The sequence below is a fragment of the Equus asinus genome, chromosome 5 (genome assembly GCF_041296235.1).
Source record: "Equus asinus isolate D_3611 breed Donkey chromosome 5, EquAss-T2T_v2, whole genome shotgun sequence".
NCBI classification, from domain to species: domain Eukaryota; kingdom Metazoa; phylum Chordata; class Mammalia; order Perissodactyla; family Equidae; genus Equus; species Equus asinus.
The window spans coordinates 95,844,252-95,858,432 of NC_091794.1; the positions used below are offsets into that span (position 1 = coordinate 95,844,252).

Below are 14,181 nucleotides of genomic sequence, written 5' to 3' on the forward strand. Positions count from 1 at the left end.
GCAACTTGATAAGGTACTGGACCAGGGATGTTTTACATGTCAGAGATATTTAAATGAAAGGAGTTCGGTTTGCAGAGACCACGGTGTCCAAGGGGATAATTACCCTCAGTGTGTACTTGGCGGCATAATGAACCACAATAGGGTCTGCCCGACCTTCCTGCTCTGGAAACCTGACTTCTGGGCATCTGTCACCAGCACCCCTTTCTAAGGGGCCTGCAGGACATGTTCCTGGAATTAGCGGCACTTGGCTGGCACTGACAGTGTGCCTGGAACCCCTAGAAGACCTTTGCATTTTCACCTCATTCAATCCCCATAACAACCCTGTGAGCTTGGTCCTGTCCTTATCCACACTTTTTGATAATGACCCTGAGACACGAAGAGCGTTAAGTAACTCGTGCAGCCAGGGTCAGGCAGAGCGACGGCAACCTCAGGCAGCAGCTCCTGGCCCCCAGACACTGTTTCCCAGCGTCTCCCCAGGTGGAAGCAGGCACATCCTCCTCTGAACTCCCGCAGCCCGTCTCGTGCCCCTGACCACCTTCTGCTTGGCCTGAAGGGCGTGCATGTCCTATCTCCACCTGCCCGGGAGGTCCTGGGACAGCCATCATTGCTGTCCTTTCCAGACCCCGGAGCCCCACAAAAGTGGATTGAATGAATGGTCCCAACTCAAGTCTATGCATTTCTCATTGAGTCGCAGGAACACATCCCACCCATTTTGCACTGTTTGGCTGCATCTCCTCCATCCCGTTCCTGGAATTTGTGAGCAGCTAACATCTCGTGCCTGTATCCTTGCGCCTCAGCACAGGCCCTGGCCCACAGTTAGTTGCTTTCAATATGTTTGTCGAGTAGAGTTTTTGCCCACTTTCCACTCGGGAGACTTCCGGGGGCTGCTGACAAGCTGGTTCCAGGTTGAGAGAGAGGAGGGCTCTGAAGAAGAGCAGCGTGGCGCGCTCAGGGACAATCCCGATGTTAACGGATGCTTTGAAAATGCCGGTTTGACTTTCTGACCGTTTCCAACCCAGCCAGGCCAGCGATGGGCAGAGACCTGCTCCCCATTGTCATCTGCCCAGGTGGCCAGTGTCCCCGCTGCTTCCCCCACACTGTTCTCCACCTGGGCGACTAAGAAACAGTCTCCTCGAGAAGCTCCCTTCGGGCTCCCGCGACTTTCCCTTTCTGACATCCTCCCCCATTCTGAACAAAAAAGGGATGTTTTCTTGCTTGTAGTGTACTCGCTGCCTCTCCCTGTTCACTGTGATCAGAGGCTTGTAAACTTTGATGCCAGGCATCAGTGTATGGAGCGGGCAGAGAAAACAGAAGGGGCATCGTATAAGGGGCAGATCTCAGAGTTGTGGACAGTTTGAACCAGAAGGACTTCGGCGACCTCTAAATCCACAGAGGGGCCCTTTCTGTGACAGCATCTCCTGCTGAAGCCCATCAGGGGAACTGCTGCTTGAAGCCGCTGCCAACTCTGGCCCCTTTCCCTGCCTTCCTCGTGGAGGCCTGGAGTGCCGTTTGAAAACCACGGATCTGGACACCTCCACTTGCTTCTTTGCAGGTTTACACATGGGGGAACTGAGGCCCAGCGAGGGGACGTGCCCTGGGGACAGATGCCAGCTCTCTTGCTTCTGGTCTATGTTCTCCTCATCACTTTGGCCACATCAATCTGAGTAAAGGCTTTCTAGCTTTCGATGAAGTCAACAGGGTGGATGCACGCATTGTCCCAAGACCCTAAGAAAAGAGGTGTTTGTAAAAGGAAGTTGTTCCCTCTGGAACCCCAAGTTCCTGTGTGGTTTTGCCGGTGGATTCACCACAGGACGAGGCTCCGTTTCCGCCTCAGGCGTGGCCGTCTTCCACTTATGCCTCTAGCCCTTCAGCAAACTCCTACTTTTTTGTTCATCTGTGCTTTCCTGAGAATCACCAGCTAGCCCCCCAAATAGACCGAAGCAGGGTGGAACATGTTTGAAGTGTCAGAAGGCAGGTCCAGTGTGGTCTTTAGCCAATGAGCCAACAGAGACCACGTTTTCCAAGCCAGGAAACAGTTTGACAGACCATTGATTTGACAAACCCAAGAGTATTAATTGGACAGAATCTATGAAATCAGGACTAGAAAATCCAGGCTGGGTGCAGATGGAACTGGCTCCAGGCTGTGGGAGATTAAGCCCTCCCATGACCTGTGGAGACACCTGGGATGATGAGGCGCATGCCCTGCTCCACTCTTCCCCTCCTCCTTACCTCTCTAAACCTATCCCAAGGTCAAGTGGGTGTAGAGCTGTGTTCCACCCTTGGCACATGCAGAGGCTGCCCATTTGGGAATTTAATCCTTCAAAAGAGCTCTCAAAGTGCGTTTTGACCAAATGTCACCCAGATGTGTTGGGTGGGAGCATATCAGCCAGTCAGCCCTTGCTCAGTCTCTCTCTGAAGGTCTTTAACCCCCAAAGGAGGGTCCTGGCTGCATTGAGGCTGTCGTGGGCAACTGAAGACTAGGAATGCTGCTGATGATGGCAGGCACACACTGGCACTGCTCTAGCCCCTGTGCGTGTACTGACTCACGCAGTCCTCTCCCTGTGGGGCAGGCATGGGAAGAAGACGGATAGCACCCAGAACAGTGCTCTCAACAGAGCGCTCGGCAGGCAGTCAGTGGAGCTCCGATAAATGATTCTCTTCCCTTCTCCCTCCCACGCCTGTTTTTGTTTCGTTTGTTTGGCTTTTGACTTCTGGGGTGGTCTCGGCCAAGAAAGCAAGAGGTGGCTAAGTTCATACCAGTTGCAACCTGGATTGTTATTCTCTGGGGTGTGCTCTGAGAGGCCTAAACTCATCTGAGTCATGTGACATTAGTCACATGGACTGTCATCCCAGAGGTGGAAGGTCTGGATTTTTATGGCCCTCCTGTAGAGCCATGCACCAGCCCCGGCAGTTGCAGGAGAAGGTTTGGATTCTCTGCAGCTGGACATTTCCCTCCAAGTAGCTTAGAAACCTACTTGGGTGCCACGTTGGGGTAGTGGTGTGCTGGCAAACCAGCTCTCCCCTCCACAAAGAAAAATTCTGGTTTCTAGCATTTGCCAATTCTTGTGATGTAAATGCTCCCGCCCTGGCTGATTTCAAGCTACTGCTAGCAAAATTTCTTAATTTTTCACAGTCGCCCTCACAAGCTGCCACTGGCCGGCTGAGCCTGCTGCTGCTGAAGGACCCCGCTTGGACATTAAGAGCCAGTAGGAGAGGTCACCGTCCCCCTCTTATTTGGCCTGGAGTCAAACCAGTTTGCAGTGGGGCAGAATTAAAACATGATTAAGGTCCCGTGGGGTTGCCAGATTTAGCAAGTGAAAATACAGGATTCTTAGTTAATTTAGAATTTCAGATAAATTCTAAACAACAGATAAACAACTGTTTTAGTATAAGTATGTCCCAAATATTGCATGGGGCGTACTTACGCTAAAATCTCTCTTTGTCGTTTATCTGAAATTCAGATTTAACGGGCAGGGTGGGGTGGAGCCTTGCAGGGCTTGTATTTTATATGGCAACCCTAGCTCCTCAGATACGTAATGGTGTCCAGAAAATTCTTGTGAACTGATGGCGGTGCTGAGAGTGTGGCGATGGGCCGGGCGCTAGAGATGTGCCTCTTCACTGTTCACTGTTCAAGCCTAGAAAAGCCGCAGTTACGTTTCCTGCTTCAGCTTTCCCTCGATTGAGAGGCTCTGGAAGCTAAAAGACACCCGAAGGCATTTAGTCCAGCATCTTTGATTTACAGATGAGGAAACTGAGGCCCAGAGAGGTGACTTGCTCAAGGTCACTTAGCTAGTAGCAACACTAGAATTCCCGACTCATACCCCAGTGGGACTTTGTTTTTCTTTTATCTTACACATTCTCCTTTGAGCGTTAGTGTGGTTTAGTGGTTAAGAGTAGCCTCTGTACTCAGACTGCCTGGGTTCAAATTCTGGCTCTGACACTTCCTGGCTATGTGAGCTTGGGCTGGATCTCCTTTGGCCTTGGCTTCTCATCTTTAAAATGGGGATTAAATGAGTTAGTGCATGTAGAGGACTCAGAACAGTGCCTGGCACTCAGAGCCCACTCATTAAGCATGTGCTGGCCCTGCAAACAGCCCCCTAGAAAAATCTCTTCCTTGTTTCCCTGTAGCCCCTCAAGTCTGCACCACATGCCAGAGTCCTTTTGGCCTCGGCCTGCGGTGTGTGCACCAGGCTCTGTTGCATCTCCTCGGCCTGCCTCACTCTCCCAGGCAGTCAGTCCCCTCCGTCCACCAGGACCATCACCACCTACAAGCAGGAATCGGCTCCTCTGCCCCCACTGCTGCAGAGCCAGGCTCAGAGGACGCACTGCATCTGAATTCAGCGCGGAAGAACCTGTTAATAGCACTGCTGACCCTGTCCCTTATATTAAACCACAATCACACTCTGCTCAGGTCAGACTGAAAAGTCCTTGAAGGTCCTCAGGGTGCCTTAAGCTTGCTTTCTGCCCGGAGGAAGGTTGTGATGGTGGAAGTAGGACGAGCCTTGGTGGCAGAGGTTGGAGAGAGCAAGCGCTAGAGTCAGCCTGCCTGGTTTAAATCTTCGCCATTTACTAGCTGTGGACCCAGCATCTCTGGGCCTCACTTTCCTTAAAATGGGCCTGATGATACCCCCGCTGCACAGGGCTGTGTACACCATGCACTTAGCACCAAATTCAGGTACTGCCATGTACAGCAGTGGGACCTTGGGCAAATGCATCTCCACATGCCTCAGTGTCTCCATCTAGAAAATGGGGACAGTAATCTCTTCTTCACCCGGGGATTAAATGAGACAACCTTTGAGAAGGTCCTGGCGCCAAGTTGGCAGCCAGTAAACTCCTAAGACAGGGGAGCATCCTTACCATTTCACGCCACTTGCGTGGCCAACTTCTGTCAACATTGACTTCCCCCTGGTAACTAGCATGGAAATGAGACAAAAGCCCAGTTCATTGCAGCAGCAGAAACGCGCTTGGAAGTCACACTTCTGTTTGGTCCTCTCTCACATCCCTGCATCATTTAGCACCTGAGCCCCAAGATCCTGCCTCTTTTTGTCTGAGAGTTAGAAATGGGCTTCTTTGGGAGGCAGGTTGTTTTTGTTTCATTTTGCTTTAGAAACAGAAACACTCCCTGATTTCTCTTCTGAAAGGCTGAGGAGGAAGCTGAGCCAGGTGGGGTGCGGTTGACGTGAAATGGGTCGCCCTGCCCTCTCCGTGGGCTTGGCTCACCCAGTCATTACAACCGACTGCCCATCAGCCACACTTGGTATCCCATTTTATGCTCATTTCTCTAAGGGCATGAGAAACAACAGCATTCTTCTGGAATGCAGTACGGCATGGTGGAAAGAGCAAGGGCTTTGGGGGTCCCAGACCTGGGTTGGAATTGCAGCCCCAGCGCTTGATAACTGAGACGGTGACTGGGCAGGTTAGGCAACGGTGGAGCCAGGCTGTCATCCGTGAAGTGGCGGCAGTGCCTGTCCTGGAGGATTACAGAGAGGCGTAGCGTTAATGGATGTAGAGCTTGTGGAAAAGCACAATGGAATTGAATGTATCCAGATGACGCCACATGCTCTTCCCTTTCAGGATGATCTCCCAGGTCCTGGGTTCTACAACGTCATTCACCAATCTCCAGTGTCCAACAGTGTCTCATTGTCTAAGAAAGGGACGGGCACTTTTCCCTCTATGGTGAGAAACCCTTCTTTGAGTAAGGCCATTAACTGATCAGTAATTTCCTTCATTCATTGCATAATCATGTATTGGACATCCAGTCCCTTTTCTCCAAACGCCCACGGTTCTAATTAGGAGAGTAACTGCCTCCTCAAATTTCATGCAGGTAGATTGGAGCCTGTGTCTTTATGAAATTTTTTCCCACTGCTACACGTTGCCAGAGTGGGAAGAGAAGCTAGAGGAATATTCAGACCCTGATTATCCAAAACCAATTTTGTCATCATGGACTGGCCTAGGCAAATGTTTTCCTGAGATTTTTAGGCATACTATGGAAAAAGTTATTATTATACATTTTGCCCTAATGTGATGTTTTACATTGCTTAGTCTAATTGGGTTATTCAAATTATTGAGAAATCTGATGGGACCAAAAAGAAAGCAGGCAGTGGGCCTAAAATCTAGTGATCCTCTTCCCCTCTCCATTTCTCTTCTTTCTAAGATGTGGGTCTTGATCTTTGCGGAGGGCTCTGACAATCAGGTAGCTAGGTTAAGTGCCAACATCCCTGACCAGACCTGGGCCAGGAGAGTCTTTATTTGAATATTTATAAATTGGCAAGAAAAATAGATATAGCAAGGGAAAAGAGTCAAACTAGGAAAGACTAGCTGAAGTAGGAAAGTGAAAAAGAAGGCAAAGCAAACCCAAACTCTGGCATCGATGAAACAAATATGCTGTCTGTTCCTTTAAAACTTACAATAATCTCTTGCGAAGATGTATTATGATGCCTGACGTTGGAATTGATTTTTTTTTTTTAAAAACCACACAAAGGGACCATTTAAGGCACACTGAATGCAGCCACTTATTGCAGCTCGAGTTTGGCAGCACTGAATACTCAAGGAGCAAACCGACCTTGGAGTTAACTCCTCCTGAGCACGGACGTTGAGGCTGCACAGGCTGCCAGCAAGAACACAGAACCAACACACGTCTACCTCTTTTTCTGCGAGGGAAGAGACTCCAAAGCAATTGGCAGAAGTGCCGTCTCACCAGGTCCTGGCACAGAAGACGAGACTTAAGATCTAATCCTGACTCAGCTGTGGATTCTTGATGTGACCTCAGGCACGTCACCCATGTGTGTCCCAGTTGCCTCATCGAGTGGAGACTCCCTGGAGGCACTAGGCAAATTAACGTTGCAATAGGTGAAATACTCTTTGAAACTGCAGAGCATTATAAACATGTTAAATGTTAGGATTGTTACCACCTGAGTCACAAACAATACTTCCTGCAACACCTAGGTTTTCTCTCTGAGAATTTCTTGGCCAAATAGTGGCACTGCCCATTCCTGCTCCGTGCCAAAGAAGGGATGAGTCAGGGCACACCATCAGTTCCCTACCGGGCTTTACACGCAGTAACTTTCCAAACAGCGAAGCTGGGCCGTCTGGAGGAGAAAGGGCCCAGGGGAAGATCTGAGGACTACAGAATCTCTTCGGGCCTTTCAGGTCTTTAAAAAATTCAGACCAAACCCCGGAGAAAGCAGACATTAAGTTGTTCAGGCTGCCTCACCACGCTTTGATGGATATGAGAATTTACGTATAAACACTTAAGTTCCTGTATCCGTGGTTGATGGAGATCTGTCGGGAGAGCCCCACATCTTACCCAGTTCCTTTCTGAACAGGATGCGAATTTCATGCCTCCACCCCTCTTTTAGTGACTTTCACATTTAGCACCTCCTCCATTTCCGGATCCCAAGACTCTGAGAGCATTAAAAGTTGCCGTCATGGGGGAAAGGTCTGCCTGGCTGACACTGGTATGGCCAGGAGGAGTGTGATTGTGGGTGAGGCTAACCGAAAAACTCTGTGGGTCAATAAAGTTTAGAAACTTCCTGATGACTACTGGAGCAACTACGCCCAACCTTTTGAGAGCACCTGTCATCTCGCTAAGTCCAAAAAATATACCGTCCTTTATGAATGCATTCCTAGTCTTTGCTGCAGAATTGTTCATGGGACTGACTAGGATGCTAAGTGAAGGTGCGGGAGGAAACTTTCATGGCCTTTCTGTATTCGCACGGTGGCGGGATGGTCCTGGAAAAGTTAGATGTGCTGGGGAGATGTTCATCAATGCCAGCAGGCGGCCAGATTGGAGACCACGGGCTTGGCAATTAAAAGAAAGCCGAGGGGTGGGGAGGGTTGGTGAGTGAGTGTTATTTCAGCTAAACTCAGACTATTTCTATTACAATACTTTATGAAACTTTGCCTCCAATGGGAATTTTGAGAACAATTTTTCCCAAAAAAGTATGTTAACTGGTATTCTCAGCCAAAACGACTCCATGATCCCGTAAGTTTGAGAAAGGCTGGTTAAACAAAGTCAGACAGGTTTCTTTACTGAAGACCTTCTCAGAGCATTTAATACGCCAATGTGTGTGACGAATCTTCAAGATGGGAACATGGTATGAGATTTCTCAAATGTATTTGGCTCTGGAACTCTCCCCGCTGCTGCTGCCGCCTACACAGCCTCATCTTATAGACCTGGTATGCTGAGGAACACACTTTGGGGAATAGCGCCTTAGAAAAACATGCTTGCCCACTCTGTTGGGTGACTCAGGATGGACACACTACAGACGGCACCACCAAGGAAGGCTTGACCTTGTCACCCTTCTTCTAAAAGGGAAAAGCAAAGGTTTGCCTTGGGCATATGAGGCACAGGGTAGTGAGTCTTCCTGACCTGAAACCTCCCACAGTCATTTATCAGCCGCTCATCTTATAAATGAAAACACATGCTGCTATTACTCCTCTCGGCCCATGCCTCAGAATGGGAAATCTGATCCATATCAGACAGTGGAGGCAGACTGCCTGGGTGAGAATGTTGGTTCCACCACTTAACTAGCTGAGGGAGTTCAGTTTCCTCATCTGTAAAGTGGGGTAATCATAATATCCACTACTCAAGGTTGCCATGAGGATTACATGCAACAACCCGTGAAAAGTACTTGGTTCACTATTGCCCAAAATACGAAGGCAAAGTGAGTACCAGGCTGGGGTGACCTTACTTCCGGGAACATCAATGAATCCTTACAATTAGGAGGAGGCAGAGTTGGGACTTGAACCCACGCTAGACTCTGAACAGCTGAGACTCTGGGCAAGAACGCTTCTGCCGCTAGTGGCACGCTACACACATACCATTGGGGGTCCATAAACCAGGGGTTGAGAACCGTTGCCTCCAAGCACAAAGTGAAGGGCCGGGGGGCCCAGTGCCTTCCACAGCCTCCTCCACTCTCTGTGCTTGTGTAGTTATTGACCCCTATCAAGCGGAGGAAACCCGGGGCAATGTTTTCAAGCTTTTAACCACAAAATAATGAGAATTTTTTTGTTTTATCAGACTCTGATACTTGCCATACTATCCTCGGGTAAAGTGATGTTATCACCTAGTTTCTATGCCTTTTGGCCCTTTTCATTTGGCAAACATTGATTCGGTTTGTTTGTTTAACTGAAAATAGTTCATCCTGGCTTCCTGGAAGGAGGAGGATTGGTTCTGTTGAAACAGCAAAAATATTGTAGGGTTTTATGAAATCAGTAAGAAGGTGGGGGATAGGAGGCGTGGCTGGACAGCAAGCCCTACGGAGCCTCGCACCTTGCCGTCGGAAGCAAACTTGTTATTTAGGCGATTCAGATTGTTTAACCTTAGCACCAAGATGTGAGGTTTCACTCAGGAAGAAAGCCTAGATTGGAGGAAGAACGTCCCATCGTGTAAATTACCCCACAGCTGATGAGTCAGGCGCAAGTGGCCTGAAACGAGGTTGGGTGGAAATGCATTTATGGAAAAATTATTTTTGTGAAGTCCCAAACATAAGATGAATAATTTGAGTTAGTTTACAGAAGTTAAAACAGGTCTGAACTTGCATTTTCCGTGAGCAAATCCTTAAAGCCCGAGGTCAGTTTATCATTGAAACCTGCTAGAGTTTCACCTTTTATAAAGTACTTTTAGACCTGGTGTGGGGCACTGTCTTTTTGACGTTTGTCCTTCAGGGCCCCGAGATTATGTGACAATGCTGACTCCTTTGGTTTTCTCCTCACAGTGTGCCCGGTTGGACACCATCGTCTCTAAATATCCTGCAGCTAATGCGTACACCCTCCCATCACATTTTATTTCGAAGAAAGACTTCAGTAACTCCTGCTCCAGCATGTTCCAGCTGCCAAGCTTTGCGAAAGTTCTCAAATTTGAAACTCCTGCACCAAACCATTACAATGTAAGAACTTGCATCTGCTTACTAAAGATATATTGAATGAATGATTTACTAAAATAAAACAAAGGAAGCGGGAACTTTGGGAAATAGCATTTTAATGCAATTGGTAAACCAGGCAGTATTTGTTGACGGGTGTATGAGGCTGTGCGAGACTCTAACAGGGAATTTGCAGAACCCAGATAAAAATGTGAGCCACCTGGAGGTCAGTGTGGAGCAGTGAGAAGACCACTGCCCTGGAAAGTACTTATGGTCATCCCGCCCATCATCTAATCTTTCTGGGACAGTTTTCTCATTTGTAACAACGAGTATGTTATTTACCACTTTATCTGCAGGCACTATTCATTTACTTTTTAGGTCCTTATAGAGAAAATAAGCTTCTATCTTTCCATATCAGAAAATTGGTTTTTTAACAGTAGCATTCTGCCAGTTACGATCACTTTGTAGTCACCGAGGCAGAACGGTATAATTAATGGTTAAGAGAAGGAGTCAGGTTCAAATTTCAACTCACTTTCTAACTGTGTGGCTTTGGCTGAGCCCCTTAACCTTTCAGGACTCAGTTTGTTGATCTGTAAGATGGGGATATGCCACCACTTCATAATGTTAATGCAAATATTAAGTGAGATACTGGCACCCAAGGATCCATAACACATGGAGATCAGTAGAGCTGTCTATGGGGAAGTCGTGTTACCTCTGAGCCTCAGTTGTAAATGGAATTAATTATACTTGCCCTACAGGGTTGTTATAAGAAGCAAATGAGACAACGCACGTGAAAGCGCTCTGAAATACATGACATGAATTGTACATAAAGTATTAATGTTATGCCGTATTTCAAAATATTTTGGTCTCAGAATGCATTTTAAATTTCCTTTTTCTTTTATATTATTATAAATAATATTTATATGGCTGAGGTATAAAGATGGAGAGTGATCAGAGTCACCGTGTTCTAACCCAGCTGGGCTTCCCTTCATGGATCCTGTGGCTACTCTGTGCCAGACCAGTGATATGGCTTAGATTCCAATGGGGAACTCAAGACCAGAACTAGTAGATAGACAAACAAAATAGTTACAAACTGTGGTCAGCTTTAAGGGAGACAAACAGTTGAAGCCTGAGAGAGAGAATATGTGAGGGGTGTGGGGGTTGGCAGTACCATGTACTTTAGACTGGGTGCTCAGAGAAGGCTCTGAGGCTGAGACCCAAGGATTGAAGGAAGAGCCAGAGTTTGGGGAACAGTATGTGTAAAGGTCCTGGGACAGCAAACAGCTTAGCCCAAGGGGAGCAACAAGAAGGTGGCTAGAGGAGCATGAGCTAGGAAGAGAGGGGATGAGGGGAAGCCAGACAGATAAGCAGGGGCCAGTTCCTTCAGGGTCCTTAAGATCCCAGGGGAGAGTTCAGATTTTGTTCTCTGTGTCCTGGGAAGCCCTTAAGGGGGATAGGAGGTGTAGGGCGATGTCATCTGATGTACTTTTTAAAATATCTCCCTCCACAACTAGAAGGACGTGCAACTAAGATACACAACTGTGTACCAGGGTGGGGGGGGAGGAGGTTGGGGGAGATAAAGCAGAAAAAAAAAAATAATATCTCCCTCGAGCAGCTGTATGGAGAATGGACTGCAGTGTGGGCTGAGGGTGGATTTTGGAAAACCAGTGAGGAGGCTGTTAGACTAACAGGAGAGAGATCGAGACCTTGTCTGAGAAAGTGATAATGAAGGTGCTTGGCTGTAGTGCCTTTGCCACTCCTGAGAGAGGCCTGGGTTACCTGGGAGACAAGCACAGGCTGACTGTCTCCATGTGCGTGCTGCTCTCTGTATCCTCCTGGTTGCAGCTGAAGGATGCTGTAGTTAGTGCCCAGCCCAGCGTGCTCCTTCACCCGGCTTCATATCTCCAATGCCTAGCTCAGCTGCTGGTATGCAGTAAGCATGCAATAAATGTTTGTGACATCAAAGGAATGACATCCCAGTAGTAGACAGTTGTTAATCTAGAAAAGACCATTTCCCAAGTCAGCACTCTGTCCTGCCAACAGATCAATTGTCGCTTGCATGCGTTTTGTTCATTATTGTTTTAACGTGGCTCTGAAAATAATACGTGTTCATCATGAAATATACTCAAGCATTAGAGAAACCCCTGAACTAGAAAGTGGAAGTCCCTGATAATTCTGCTCCGCAAAGCGAACCACCATCCCCACCCAGGTGCAATTTCTTCCGTACTCCCTTCCTCCCCTCGCCCCTCCCTCCAGTGTCGGGACTACACTGTCTGCAGTACACGTGCAGTTTCTACGTAACTATATCTTGGATCTTTTTTTCCTGTGGCAATACAATAAGTCAGCTTCATTCTTTTTTAACCTGCCAGTGGAGCTATTTTCCTAGTCGAATGGTGGGATCTTCCAGTGACGCACACTCAGTGTGTACAAAAATGCCCCCTTTTCAGTAGCGTTTCCGTCTGGGTGAGGAAGAAAGCTGAGGTCGTGTTTTGTCTACAGGAGGCTTTTTCAGACCTGGAGAACAATGGTTGAGTCAACAGGCGAGGAGCAGAGAAGCGATAATCCTGTTAGCCACACTGTGCACGGAGGTCTGCCGGGGCCTTTCTTTGCCTCTGCGCACCAGGGTCCCCCACTTCTCTATTTGAATCCCTTTCCTCCGTATCGTGTTATTACTTCCTCTCTGGCTCTTCTCTGTGAGCCCAGTAATTAGCCTGTTCCATCTGATCTCGTTGTTTGCCCTCTCTGCATGCAGTCTGGCCTTTAGGACCCTGGGAAAGCAAAATTCCTCCGCCTTTGTCAACACAAAATCAAAATGCCCTCTGTGTTTCTTGAGAAACATTTTTTTGACAAAGGAATATCACCGAAAATCAAAGCATCCTGGTCCCAGCAAATAGTTTCGCTCATTCGGTAAATACTCCCAGCCATCGCAGACACAACTTTTATTGCCTCTTTTATCTAATGAATACAGGGGACAGACTGCAAATCGGCATTTAAAATATTTGTGATTCATGTGTAACGTAAGAATGAGCTCAGGTTTCCCTTTTCCTCTCTTAGTTTTAGAGTTCTGAACACTCTCAAGTGTATATTGCGTGGATCAGCCAAGATTCTTCATTTCTGGTCAGTCCAGAAAAGTCAAGACAAGGGTGCTTACAAATCTGATCTTAAATTACATGATTCCCTTGTATGCCCCCAACCCTGTGTTTATAGAAGGGCTGTTGAACGGTGAGGAGTCAGGTGGGCATGTGTAGGGCGAAGTGTTCTGAGGAGAATAAGAATCCTAGGAAAAGTAATGAAAATAATTTGCCTTTTGAAAAACACTTTCCTACAGATGATTTCCGTTGACCGCCTGCCTCCTCACCCCAGCAGCGCTCTGCATCAAGGAGCGCCTCTGATCCGTTTCACAGACGAGAAAAAGCTCAAGTTCAGAGAAATGGAACAATTGTGCAGGGTCGCACGTCCCGTGCACAGCAGAGGCCAGCCCAGAAGCCGAGTCTGTGGGCTGCCTCCTCCGGGCGCCGTCCTCCATGCCACGCTGGGTCACCAGCCATCTGTCTGCTGGTGACCACAAACTCATCGACCCCTCCGGCTGGGGTGATGGTGAAGGCACAGTTGGCGTGACCTTTTCCGCTCGTGTCTGCTCATTTTCTGAGGGGGACAGGTTTAAATGTGATGTTTTACCCAAATGTGCCTCTCGTCCAGGCACAGTGACAGAGACAAAGAAAGGGAAGGCATTGAGCACACCGTGTTTATTTTCTCCCCAGGCCTCTGTCTCTTGCTGCAAGCAGAAAAATAACGTCTGTGCCCGAGCCGGGTTTATGTCGAAGACTCAGAGAGGATTTTTCCCAGTTCCTGAGACAGGACCTGCCCCAGGTGAGTGGCCTTGTGCTGGCCTTGACCTGAGGGCTGATGTACCAGGTCTCATCCATCAGCAGGGCCGGTCCCTCACAGGGAGTCTCTCTAGAAGGAGCTGGGCTTTGGGGGAGAGGGGGTGGAGGGAGATACTGAACAAAGAGGAGAAGACCGGCTTCCCCCTTCATGGGGAGGTTGGCTGGCTCTGGAAGTGGACCACAAAGCAGCCACGTCGTCCTCCCCTTTCACCTGCTCGGGGCAGGTAGGTGGGGAAGTGGCCTCTCGTCTCAGAAGTATGCACCTTCCCCTACCCGCCCCCCCCCCAACTCCATCACATGCCCTGGGGGGAGGAAGAGGGGGACACACAATGCTCTGGACCCTCCCACACTCAGCCCAGCATTCCTTGTCTCCTGTGCCTAGAGGCAACTTCATCATCCAGGCATCAAAGGATGGAAATAGCTCTGTTTAC

General features: G+C 48.4%; 1 protein-coding gene across 5 annotated transcripts in view; it reads left to right on the plus strand.

Annotated features, from left to right (window-relative positions):
- STPG1 (sperm tail PG-rich repeat containing 1) overlaps nt 1-14,181 on the plus strand; it is a 53,347-nt gene that overhangs the window by 24,602 nt on the left and 14,564 nt on the right. For 3 of the 5 annotated variants that reach the window (XM_070510698.1, XM_070510697.1, XM_014855059.3), the window contains 2 exons: nt 9,720-9,890; nt 13,625-13,733. In XM_070510698.1, coding sequence (XP_070366799.1) covers nt 9,720-9,890; nt 13,625-13,733 — 280 coding nt within the window. Of the gene's footprint in view, nt 1-5,574; nt 5,677-9,719; nt 9,891-13,624; nt 13,734-14,181 lie in introns of all 5 variants that reach the window. The other 2 variants (XM_014855056.3, XM_014855055.3) reach the window with 1 other exon arrangement.